The sequence below is a fragment of the Haliaeetus leucocephalus genome, unplaced genomic scaffold, assembly GCF_000737465.1.
Source record: "Haliaeetus leucocephalus isolate CR32 unplaced genomic scaffold, Haliaeetus_leucocephalus-4.0 Scaffold141, whole genome shotgun sequence".
NCBI classification, from domain to species: Eukaryota; Metazoa; Chordata; class Aves; order Accipitriformes; family Accipitridae; genus Haliaeetus; species Haliaeetus leucocephalus.
Genome location: NW_010972577.1, coordinates 2,287,858 through 2,301,135, shown reverse-complemented (window position 1 = coordinate 2,301,135; position 13,278 = coordinate 2,287,858). Strand labels below are relative to the sequence as shown.

General features: G+C 40.3%; 1 protein-coding gene across 1 annotated transcript; it reads left to right on the top strand.

Annotated features, from left to right (window-relative positions):
* The first annotated feature begins 378 nt into the window (after positions 1-378).
* On the top strand, positions 379-6,757 carry KLHL31 (kelch-like family member 31). The gene is made up of 3 exons (XM_010561093.1): positions 379-553; positions 2,873-4,075; positions 5,953-6,757. Exons 2-3 carry the CDS (start codon positions 2,904-2,906, stop codon positions 6,683-6,685), a joined length of 1,905 nt encoding a protein of 634 aa, XP_010559395.1. The 5' UTR covers positions 379-553; positions 2,873-2,903; the 3' UTR covers positions 6,686-6,757.
* Positions 6,758-13,278: the final 6,521 nt, after the last annotated feature.

Here is a 13,278-nt window from a genome sequence, read left to right as displayed (position 1 = left end):
GGCAACCTGTTCTAGTGCCTCACCACCTTCATCATAAAAAATATCTTCCTTATGTCCAATCTAAACCCGTCCCCCTCCCCAAGCATCCTGGCTTTTGCCCAGGCACCCAACTTTGAAGTGGGGAACCCAGTGGTCCACCCTACTATTACCTGGGACAATTATTACCTGCTGTGGATCTACCGTCTTCACTTTCGCCTCCCTTTCCTCCCTTGTACATGTGCGTTTGGAGGGTCTGGGCTTGTCCCTGCGGTTTCTGGAGGCCAGGCAGCCCGGGGAAGCTGAGCTCCTGTGGCTGGGCAGAGGCAGGGAGCGAGGCACGGAGAGGAGGGGTCATTTTAAAGAGCACCCGAGCAGAGGCTCTGGTCTCTTTTGCTCCCTGTGACAGCAAAGCGTCACACTGGAAACCACAAGCTGGGACTTACCAAGTGGCCTCTGATCTTTCTCTCTCTTTTGTACCACGTTTGCTCTCTTTTTGTCTTCTCATTTTCCAAGGAAGAGGCATTTTCGCTGACAGCTTCTTCGACAGCTCTGGGACAACATTTTTCTGAGGAGGGTAAGGGGGTTTTAACTCTTCACTTTGGTAGTGTTTAGAAGATAACATTTTAAGGGGAGGGGGATTGGTTGTTTGAATGCATTGTTTTGGGACCCCAAGTATCCTTTGGCATGAGTTGGTCTTAAGATAAAATAAATTAGGTGAAAGCAAATGGCTATAGAAAACCAAATCATCCAGGGCTTTAAAAGTTCAGTAACTTGGATTTATTATAGGATCATTTGATTTGTTTCACTGGGTTTGCATGTCCTGTCACTTATGTGCTTATACACTAAACTGGTTGGTGACATTTCTGCTGATGGAAAAGTGTTTTTCAGGAAAAAAACTTTGTAGAGTGGACATTTGTGAACAGAGAGCTTAAAATGTCATGTATTTAAATGAGCTCTGCAATGATGCAGTGAGGCAATAAACATTAAGTGCCGCATGTATTAAAATTTTTAAGTAAGTTATGGGTCTCTGAAACTATTTAGAACCTCAAATATGACTGCCAAAAGAATACGCCCTTGCTAGCTATAAAGTTGTGGCTACTAATATGCAAAGCTATAACCATGTGGATAACACACAAAGACATCCAAAAGTCTTGTTTTGCCTTTAGTCTATGTGCCAACAAATACGCACGACGCTTGCAACATCATAGCTTTTTGCAAAAAAACTTGTGTTAAACAACCAAGCGTACTAAAGCACCAGCTATACCTTGGACTGAACCTGTCTTAAAATGGCAAGCTGCTGGGAGGTTGCTATTCTGGGAGGTGACTCTGATAGTTCTCAACAGATGCAGCTCCTGGAATGCAGCCGGAGCGGGGGGGAGCCGGGCAGCAGCTGACCCCTGCGCTGGCACACCGACATTTTGGGGATGGCAGCTCACGTCAGTGCGGGCTGACACTGACGCTTTCAGCACACATGGCCTTCTCCCTCGCCTGCTCTGCACATGGTTGTCACCCAGCAGCAGCAGCAGCAAAAAAAAAAATCTTGGTGCTCGCAGGCAGCAACCATTCCTTTCTATAATTAAATTACCATTTTGTTATGTGCTGTGTGCTTAAGGAAAAATTGATGTGCTGAGATTCTAGGTTGAAATATTACTGAAGTCTTTTTATTAAGTTATCTAAAATAATCCAGTTGTTTTTTTTATCATGAAGTAGCATTTCTTCATGTTCTGGTTTTCATGAATGCAAGGATCACGAAGAAAATTAGCGTGTAGAAATTGTTTTAAAATAAATGGATATACTGGAGATAAATGCTATATTTGAATCTATTTGAATGCTGATCTCAGCAATATCTGTTTTAACTGTGTTATTGAAGATCAGTGCTTTTCTTCAAGGTATATTTGCATATACAAATATATTTGTTTGAAATAGCCCCTTTGAAGACTACTTAGGGGCCGTCTCACATTGCATTTGACAAAAATGTGGCTCTTCATTTCAGCAAGAGCTGGAATGTGCCTAGAGTTGATACATGTAATTCAAATATCTGTTCTAACATAACTGTATGGGAGTAATTCCTACCTTCACACACAAAGACCTCGTTTAAAATGACATGTCCTGCTAGAGTCTGCATGACATTTTTTTCAACTAAAAGTTAGACTTCTTCTCCCTAAATCTCTGGAAAGTCCTAAAAGTAGGATTATAAATTTCAAATTACTGTTATTGAAAAGCAAGCAAAGTGTGCTATGAGTAGAAAGTATTTGCGAATCTGACATGGGAAATAGAATATCATCAGTCTAGAAAATCAAAAGTGTGGAAGCAGTTTGGAGCAGATCCTAAATCTAAAATCCATATGACATCATACTAAAATTCACTTTCTCTTTATGTCTTATCTTGCTTTTTTTTTTCAAGAATTTCTCCCACTCTTAATATTTCCTGGTCAAATTCTGAAGTCACCTGTAAGTCTGTACTTGCCCTGGAGTAAGGATGAACAAAGTTGGGGATCTGCATATTTCCTTTGCTTCAGACTAATGAATTTAGCTCTAGAACCTGGCTGATTTAAATATATATTTACCAAATTTTACACTCTGGAAAACTCATTCAGAGAATTTAGGTCTTTGAACGTGGTGATAATAGGTGAATGTTAATTTATGACCTTATTTAAAAAAAAAGGAATTACTTGTGGGCGTATTCTTCACAATTTGCGTATTGATTGTTATTAATAAGCAGCCACACTATGATCTAGGACAGTATAATAGTTCCTAGGAAGATAGGTTATCCTGTATGTTTTACTTTTGTGGCATTTATTTGTATTGACAAAGGTTAGATTTGTTGCATAATCTCATAGCTGTTAAATATCACAGCTGTGGTGTAGCTCTAAACATTTTAATTTTCTTTTTAGCAAGCTCTTGGCTGTAATATTCATTGCAGTCATGGCCCCTAAGAAGAAGAATGTGAAAAAGAACAAAGCAGATATCAATGAAATGACTATCATTGTGGAAGATGGCCCCCTCAGTAAACTAAATGGCTTGAATGGACTCTTAGATGGAGGAAATGGTTTCAGCTGCATCTCATCTGAAGTTTCTGACCCATCATATAGCCCAAATCTCTTGGAAGGTCTAAGCAGAATGAGACAAGAGAATTTTCTTTGTGACTTGACTATCAGTACCAAAACCAAATCCTTCAGTGTTCATAAGGTGGTGATGGCTTCAAGCAGTGACTACTTTCACAACATCTTAAAGAAAGATCCATCCACTCAAAGAGTAGACCTCAATGATGTATCCCCATTGGGTCTAGCTACTGTTATCACCTATGCTTACACTGGAAAACTTACTCTCTCACTTTATACAATAGGTAGTATTATTTCCACAGCAATTTATCTGCAGATTCACACCCTTGTAAAGATGTGCTGTGATTTTCTAATCCAAGAAATCAGTGTTGAGAATTGTATGTATGTTGCCAATATTGCAGAAACATACGGACTAAAGACAACAAAGGAAGCAGCGCACAAATTTATTAGAGACAACTTCATTGAATTTTCAGAAACAGATCAGTTCTTAAAACTTACTTTTGATCAGATTAATGAACTTCTTGCAGATGACGACTTGCAGTTGCCTTCTGAAATTGTTGCATTCCAGATTGCAATAAAATGGCTGGAATTTGACCAAAAAAGAGTAAAGTTTGCTGCCGATCTCTTAGGTAACATCCGTTTCGGTACCATCTCAGCCCAAGACCTTGTCAATTATGTTCAAACTGTGCCAAGAATGATGCAAGATGCAGACTGCCATAAGCTCCTAGTGGATGCCATGAACTATCATTTGCTTCCCTATCACCAGAATACCCTTCAGTCCAGAAGAACAAGGATCCGTGGAGGTTTCAGAGTCTTAGTTACTGTTGGTGGACGCCCAGCTCTAACAGAAAAGTCTCTTAGCAGAGACATCTTATACAGAGATCCTGAAAACGGATGGAAGAAGCTGAGTGAAATGCCTGCTAAAAGTTTTAATCAGTGTGTCACGGTGATGGATGGATTTCTCTATGTGGCCGGTGGGGAAGACCAGAATGATGCCAGGAACCAAGCCAAGCATGCAGTCAGCAATTTCTGCAGGTAACTGATTATTTATTTAAAAGGGATAGAGAGATGTATTCCACACAATGCAGGCAGATAGACCAAGCTGGTTTGTGACACGCAGCGTGAACCACTCGGATAAACAGAAGGGGGACAGGGTGGGGGAGGTATGGATGCCATTCTATATTAAAGTTTGAATGAACAGAAATATGCAGCTGAAGTTATGCAAAACCTTCACCATGGTTACACATGCACAATGAGAAGTGAGGAAAACCAAGACAACTTACTCTGAGTGGAGGAAATAAATAGGAACATAACTAGGAAGCTCTGGGATGTTCTAAGGTACCATTAAAATGTACCAAGTCAGACAAGATGAGACTTTTTAAATTTCAAGAGCTTCTGATGCCTCCCAGAAAGTTCTGAAAAACACCTTTTAGATGTTAGAATCTTGACTTTCTATGCACCATCTGCCATATTTTCAACAGCTTTTATACTGCATTTCATATCCTTCAGCTTTTTTATTTATCAGGAGTTTAGAAACAATGTCACCATCTCATGAAGGCTATATTTCCCTTCTATGGTGTACCCCAAATAATACCTCACTTCTGAAATATTACATCTCCTATCTGTAGTCATCCAAGGACTGCACTGGTCAGAAGAGTGCATAGCCAAACATGCAGTAGTCAAATGGGTGGTGCTAGTTTTTAAACAGTTCAGCCTAAAAGCTGACAGCACACAATAGCTTGAAGCAAAGGCTGGAGGTGAGACAACTCAGCTTTTTGCTACTAACAGACTATGGACATGCAATGGCAATATACAACCACAGTCCTACCAATGCTTCTTTTTCTGCTCCCAGGAGGAACTTTCAGGTACCTTCTCCTGAGGACATCAACCAACATACAAAGTTAATGAACGAGGAACCTTCTCTAGATCAATTTTATTGCATAATCTACTTTTTGTCAGAAAAATATGTCACGTAAAGGAAATTATGCTGTCACTCTCCTGACCTTCTGCCTTTAAGCTATGTCCCACATTCTCACAAGGAGCTGTGTGCTCGGTGCACACCGTGGTTGTGGGGAGGAGGTGGGGAAATCCTCATGGTCCACGGCTGAATGGGTTCTGCTCCCTGTTCTGCCATTAACCTCGAGCATGTCAAGTCACCTCAGTGTGTCTGTGGACTTGGCTTCAGAGCTGCAGATGACAATGCTGAATGACAGCTAACAATTAGTATTTACTTTCCCATAGTCTTTTTCTCATGTGATTCTCTGGTCCCCTCAGCATGCAACAGGAGAAATGTATGCGCCTACTCACTCAACTCCTTCAGGAGTCATGATTTGCTATTTCCTATTTCAAAATTGCTCATTTAAATGTCAAGGACAGAGAATGTTATTTCAAACAGGAATGGTGTCAGAAAGCAAAGATGTTCTTTCCACATAAATCTTACCCCATATGAGTGGCAGGGAAAGAATACTTACCATTTAGAAAGTACTAAAAAGATGCAAGTATAAATCACAACCTAACATTTTTTAAAACACTTTGAGTAAATTTTGACATCTTTGCTGGAGGCGTAAATTGCAAAAAAACTTCTAAAATTTCTATTGTATGTTGAAAGTATCTCTTCCCAATATTCTAATGAGGTTAGCGTACAAAAGCAAATTAGGGAAGAGTCAGATTTACTTCATCGAAATAATACCAGGTTTGAATGATACAAACAGATTTTCCTCCAATCAAAAATTAAGTTTATTTGGAAATATAACCAGGAATACCAGTTTCATTCCACCGACTTCTAATGGGCTAAATAACTAACTAAAATTTTAGCAACTTTGCACCTGCAGCAGTAGTAGGACAGAGGCAGGACTGCAGAATCTAGCAGAGCCGTATGTGAGACAGTTACCCTCTTCTTTTAATGCTTTCAGGTACGATCCTCGTTTCAACACCTGGATTCACCTGGCAAATATGAATCAGCGGCGCACTCACTTCAGCCTGAATGTGTTCAACGGCCTCCTTTTTGCAGTGGGCGGTCGCAACTCGGAGGGCTGCCTCTCCTCGGTGGAATGCTACGTGCCTGCAACTAATCAGTGGCAGATGAAGGCACCCCTAGAGGTGCCCAGGTGCTGCCACGCCAGCGCGGTGGTGGATGGTCGGATCCTGGTCACAGGAGGTTACATTAATAACGCTTACTCTCGCTCGGTGTGCGCGTACGACCCCAGCAAAGATAGCTGGCAGGATAGGTCCAGCCTCAGCACCCCAAGGGGGTGGCACTGCGCGGTGTCCCTTCTGGAGAGGGTCTACGTCATGGGAGGGTCTCAGCTTGGGGGGCGAGCCGAAAGGGTCGACGTTCTCCCTGTGGAGTGTTACAGTCCTTACACGGGGCAGTGGAGTTACGTGGCCCCACTTCAAACTGGAGTGAGTACGGCTGGCGCCTCCACCCTTAACGGGAAAATTTACTTAGTGGGTGGCTGGAATGAAATAGAGAAAAAATACAAGAAGTGCATTCAGTGCTATAACCCGGATCTCAACGAATGGACAGAGGAAGATGAGCTGCCTGAGGCCACGGTGGGGGTGTCCTGTTGTACGATATCCATGCCCAACACCAAGACAAGGGAGTCCAGGGCCAGCTCAGTCTCTTCTGTCCCAGTCAGTATTTAAATACGGGTCTAACCAGCAACAAGTAAAAATGTTTACCAGCGCAGCAGTATAATTAACCCTTTAAGTAGCATTTTCATGCCTAGATGGAAAAAAAAATCGTTGGCTTTGCAACAGTTTTATCAGTGCAAATTGGCCAGTTTCCATGATCTTTAATACTGGTGGTGTGAAACAGTGTATTAGGGATGAGATTAATCTTCCTAGCAGGAAGAGAGAGTTAACCCATAACTGCAGAATTTCATTCTCTTCCTGACTTTACCACTGACTTACTGCACTACCTGAGGCACATAATTTAATTTCTTTGTGCCTTGGTTTCCTTAGCTGTAAAATAGAGAGAAACTTGCTTCAGAAGATTGTTGTGAGGCTTTTTTAATACTGAGTTTTACATGCTTTCAGAGCCCAAAATGAAACTCAAATACTGCTAGTAATAAATCTCAACATACATCAGAAATGTGCCATGTCATCATAAAAATGATCAGTTTTGTTCTTTTCTAAGCATTTTCTATTATGATAAACAGAAGGGAAAAAAACCAAAACCAAAACCCCCAAAATATAGCATATAGCATGTGCAAACTTTCTTTTTGGGGCGGTGGTATTCACAGAAAATTTCTCAAAACATTTTCTCCTTCAGAAGTATGAAAGAGATCCCTATCTTCTGCCACGGAACCCTTTAATTCTCATATCTAATGCTGTGACATGGCTTTCAAGACCCGAATCCACAAAATACCTTAGCTCCTGTAAGCGCTACGAGCCAGCCCCAGGGACTACCTTGGGTGCCAGATTGCTCTCCTGACCTCCATGGGTACACCAAGGAGCTGCCCCCTCCTCCTCCTCCTCATGCCAGGGAGACTCTCCTGGCATTCCAGGTGGAAGGCATGACGGCCAGTCGGTATGTCTGCTCCTGTTCCTACTCTTCCCATCTGTGTAGGAATGTACCGCTGGGTTATCTGCTCATCCGAGAAGGTCCTCGCCAACGCAACAAGCTAGGAGCTGCCACAGCGGGGGCAAAACCTGGAAGCTGAGTTCATGCCAGGAGGCACCAAGGGCTAACGGTGTCTGAGCATGGAGAAGATGCACAGAGCGTCTCTCTTCCTCAGTATTATTCTGGCAAATAACTAGCAGAGTGAGGAACAAAGATGGAATAAAGACTGCGGGATCTGCCTTTAAGAATAGGATATGTGTGTGGAAAACAGTGAATCATGGGAAAACTGGATGAAATCAAAGAGACTTTCCTTAATAGGAACAAAGAGATACCTCAAGACCTTTCTTACCAGGTGTAGGCACAACATCACCCAAAGTAACCTTCTCCTGGGCATACTATTATGTATCTCCTTTTGAAGCCTTCATTACAGCCCTATTTATGGAGCTTTTATTCACATTTTTCCAAAGGCTAGACTAATGCTGTGCCTGTTGAAGTCTGCAAAGTTTTCCCAGTGAGTAGAGTGAAGTCTTTGCTCAACTTAGATTACCTTCCAAGAACTTTTCTTTCTAATTTCAGCATGCAGTGGGGGAATTAAGCATGAAACCTAATCCTGTTCCCTTAGCCAAAGGGATATGCAGCCCTTAATGTCCCCTGAGAATTTGATACCAAAGACTGCTGTCAGCACAAAATGTCTATATCCTTCTGTTTGGGAAGGAAAGAAGCAGTACAAGGAAATAAAATGATTTAATATAACCAAAAGGGCAGAAGTTCACTCACCTTAACCAGTTCATAGAAGCTTCACGTGCAGTTTCCTCAGATTATCATTGACACCTCCAGGCCCCGGTGCCAATGAGAAGGCATGCTCTTAGCAGTGTTTATAAGGTAGCCAAATTCTTACCTCAGTTGCAAAAGGGGAACACTAAAATTGTCTGTAAGTGCAGATGTTGTTGAAGCAAGCATTTTCAGGACTCATGCTCTGCTCTTTGTAGCTTTCTTGCAGCTACATATTGAGCATCAGCATGAGCATGACACAGTATTAGAGATGAAGTAATTCACTCTGTCGGTTGGGATTAAACTCCATGGTACTCGGTCCTGTTTTCCAGTTCTAACTTAGAGTTCGGGTCTACATCCTGACTACACAATTTTAAATCTCAAATTCTATTTTTGAGTGCTGCATGTTATGAGAATGTACTGCATTGCAATGACTTTTGGTCAGAGTAGCACTGTCATATAATTTTGATTAATTTAATTAGCCTACAGTTATCCTTTATCCCATTTAATTCAGATGAATAATAATTCAAATCCACAATCACAGAACAAAACATGGAATTGTGTAACAGAGTAAGATTACTTTGTTTTAAATATGAAAATGCTGTTCTTGCCCATTCCGGTCACCAAAAGCTTCTCATGGATGAGAGCAAAATTTCTCTTTTCCCAAAATCATGACCATGTGTTCCATATGAAAGTATTTAGGAAGCTCTTTGAAAAATCCATCTGCTCCAATATTTTTTGTAAAATTTTAATAGTATTAGATGAAGTTGCTTATCCATCAAGTCCAATGGAGACACAAATACACATGTCCAATTATAACTGTATACATAATCTAGTTATTTAGTGTTTCTAAGGTACCCATAAGATGGTATTTAGGAATTGAAGAAACAATTATTTAATTATTTTGGCCTCAGGCAGACATTGGATGAAATTGTCATATGCAAGTGTCTCTTTTCCCCTTTATGAGTTCAGTTCCAAAATGCTACGAGTAGTCAGACGTTGCTGCACGCTTTCCTCTTTCTGAGCCAACGCTTCCTATACATCAACAACCCTCTTCTGTTTTCGAGTAGAAAGTTACTTGTGAATGATGGGCTAAGTGCAATGAAACTAGTCTCTTGCTACTTAAAGGGTTAAAAACTTTGGGGGCCAAATCCTTTTCATCTTACTCACAAAAAAAGTTCCATTGACTTCAGTGGGACTACTGAATAAGATGTACAGGATTTCAAACTCTTGGCCAAATTCTGGCAGAACAGTAGATAGAGATGCCTGCCAAAACTGTCATACCCAGAAGGAAGACTGCCCCTCAGCCTCCGCTGCCCTTGGCCACGACAAATCCATGAAGATATGTCCTAGGATGGGAGCCAAGTACCACTGGCCATGTGTTCCTTCCGTAGCGCAAGTTAGGTACCTACTACAGGCCAAAAATCTTAGGTGGGTTAACAAATGGTATTGTTAGCAGTATAGCACTTCAGGGTGGCTTTATATTATTTTCTCTAAACATCTGTTTAGGCTTCAGCTGCGCATTGAGCCAGGATTTGGCCCTTAATATGTGACAATATCAGCTGGACTTAATATTGATCATACCAATGTACTGAGCTACTTGTGACATTTTTATGTACAATCTTGTTTTGTTAGAACTGTGAAAAATGGCGTGTATGTTATGCTTTATGGGACGGTGTTCTTTCATTGTCCAGTACCGTATTTTCAATCTCCAAATGTTTAATAACAAGATCTCAGTTGAACTTGAAATATTGTATATCCCCAAAAGAAATTTCATAATGCCGTTTAGGTAGTACTGTATGTGGTAATATTAAGTAGAGCAGAGGGCTTCCAACTGTACGTGATGCAGATTGTTAGAACACTACAGGGATCTTCTTTAATGCTATACTAATAGTAAAAAAAAAAAAAAAAAATTTATATATGCTGTTATCTTCAAAATTCCTTATGCCCATGCATTTTATAGTTGACAACATCTGTGCTTCCAAGGAATTCAAATCTGAAAATAAGCTTTCTTCAGTCTGTGAGTGAAACAGTTTGATAATGTTTTGTTTTCTTGTTTATTCATGCTTGTGTAGGTGCATGGGAGAGTGTGTTACAAGGTTGTGAGGGAGGAACTGACTGTTGGAAAGTTATGCTGAAAGGAAGATGTTGTGCTTAGTTCTTAATCAAGATGAGATCATGATCATTTAATCTCTTCCTGAAATTAAGCCGCAAGATCATCTGTGGATTGGTCAAGAGTCCAGTAAGCTCAAGTGCCAACTTCTAGCTGGTCAAAGAGGGAAGCAGACAAAATTAGCATCAACCAAAGCTATGAGGTGTTGAAAAGTGCTTTGTGCTGAGATTTTTAAGCGGCAGTTCTTGCAGGAAAAAATACATGATGAATGAAGTGACTGAATAAGACCGTGCTTTATATTATTCTGAAACCTAGATTAGTTGATCTTACAGTTTTAACTCTTTCCAAACCCATGCTGGGTTTAGGGGCAGTTTTTCCCTAGTAGCAGCTGGGTTTGGTAATTCTAGTTGCAAACCCAGCAGTCACAAAAATAGTTGTATGCGCATGCATACCTTCTTGAATTCTGTGGGACTTCTCCTATATACAGTTATTCGTATGGGTTTATATTTGGAAAATTAAAATACAAGAACTAAATCCATGGGTAAACAAACATCAATGTCTAATGAAAGCCAACATGAAGGTATTAAACTGATCCTCAATATCTCCATTCAATAACCCACTTACCATGCAGGCACATGAAATTTTTTTGAGACTAGATTTCCCTTAAGGATTATTTCCTTGGGGATGGCTGCTCAGTGAAATCCTATGTATGCTCCAAGAGGTTTTGTGCAACATGCAGGATGGGAGATGCAAGAGGCTCCAGATAGTAGACAGGGGAAGATGGAGCCCCTTAGAACAGTCAGTAAACTAAGATTTTTGTTCCCAGTTCTCAAGGATGTTTGAGAAATATGTGCTAGAAAGAAGCACCTACCTCAACATATACCTTTCCATAAGCAGCTTTGCTTATGTTCTGTAACTGAGATAGGCCAGCCTTTCGTATGAAAAGCAAGGCTCAATTTTCAATTGCCTGTGACATGAATTCTCTGTTGAATTGAATTCTCAATCCATTTTAAGCTGGGTTTACCCAAACTGGGAGATCTTTTTCAAAGGCTGAATCCACCTGCCTGGAGAATGCAGTTGAAGCCAGTAGTCCTACTATAGCCTCTTGACCTTTTTGCAATGAATCTTCTCATCCTTTTGTTAAGACCTACTTTGTATAAGTAATCAAAAACATTGTAATGCACAGATTTGTACTTTGACTCCTCCATGCAAAAGGAGGATTTCTTGCCCTTTTATTTTCTTTTTTCTTATCCATAACTGAGTGACTCACAGGGCACCAAAGAAGATGCACAGATGTGAATAGTACATAAAAGCTCATCTGTGAATCTAATTCAAAAAATCTCATCGTTGGTGGCCACAATAAAGAAAAGGACACATTCTGGAATGCCTGCTGGAAAAAAGGGGTGAAAAATGAGTTGCTGGTGCTCATTTACAAGTGTGACACTGCTCAGAGCTCTGTTCCCAGAAGTTCCCTAAAGAATAAAGGAAAATGCATACAATTCTATATAGCTTGTGTGAGCGATTCAGTTAATACCAGATGAGTTTTGCCATGCAAAAGACTAGTATGTGTTCATTGTTATCTCAATGAAAATTAAATTTTCAATAAAAATATAGGCAATTAGTAAAGTTATGAGGAATACATAGTCGATATCTGTTGGTAAGAATGGGAACACACACATTTAGATATACTGGATGTTACACTAGTTGCTGCCTTGGCAGTTTTTTTGTCAACAAGAAAAGTTAAAAATATAACTTATTTGTGTAAAGCATTTCCCTGGCTTATAAGTGTTAGACATATTGCTTATACAGATAGGTTTTCTAATTATACACTTTAAGGATGGACTGTGATAACACAAGGGAACATATTTCAACAGAAAAAAAAAATCTGTAAGTGTAATGTGAGAATGTTACTACTTAAAAATTAAAATTTGTAGTGCAGCAGTTGTTAAGAGGAATAACAGCATGTTGGTATTTTTCATTGTATGCTTTAAATAAAACTGTCAACACACGACACAAACAAATTATTCTTATTGTAAAATTAGTTGGAAACTGTGAGACTCGCTGACAAACGCGTGGCTGCAGTTAAAATATGCTTTGTTTTCTGAGCCCCGTGCTGATCCTTGCTTTCATATCAGCCAACTGGAATGTTTGTTACACCCAGGCTGTCAAACCACCTTCACAATAAGCTACACAGTGTGACATTGGAGCCACTTTTATCTTTTTCATTTTATTACAAAGACAACAACTCGCTTTTTAACAATGAATTTCACAGTCATTTGTTGTAATCAAAATGCCTAACAAGAAATGATGATAAATCAGATGTCTGATTAGCAATTGAACATGTTTTCATTTGGATTGTATGAGTAACAGTATTGGAAATAAAAACGTCTAAATTTTAAGGAAAAAAAATAGTCCAAATTCTGAAGAGCAATTACATTTTGCCACAGGTGAGAGACTTTGGGCGCCAAAAAGCATTGCCTGTGTTTTGACACCAAGGGCTTGGTTCACAGCGTGATTTGGCATTTGGGAAATGTCACAATCCAAAGGGTTACTGTTGTGGTTTAAGCCCAGCTGGCAACAAAGCACCATGAAGCCGCTCGCTCTCACTCACTCCTCCCCCCGGCCATGGTGGGATGGGGAGAAAACATAAAGAAAGGCTCGTGGGTCGAGACAAGGACAGGGAAGGATCACTCACCACTTGTGGTCACAGGCAAAAGACAGGCTCAACATGGGGAAGAAACAAAATCAATTTAATTTACTACCAATCAAATCAAAACAAGGATAATGAGA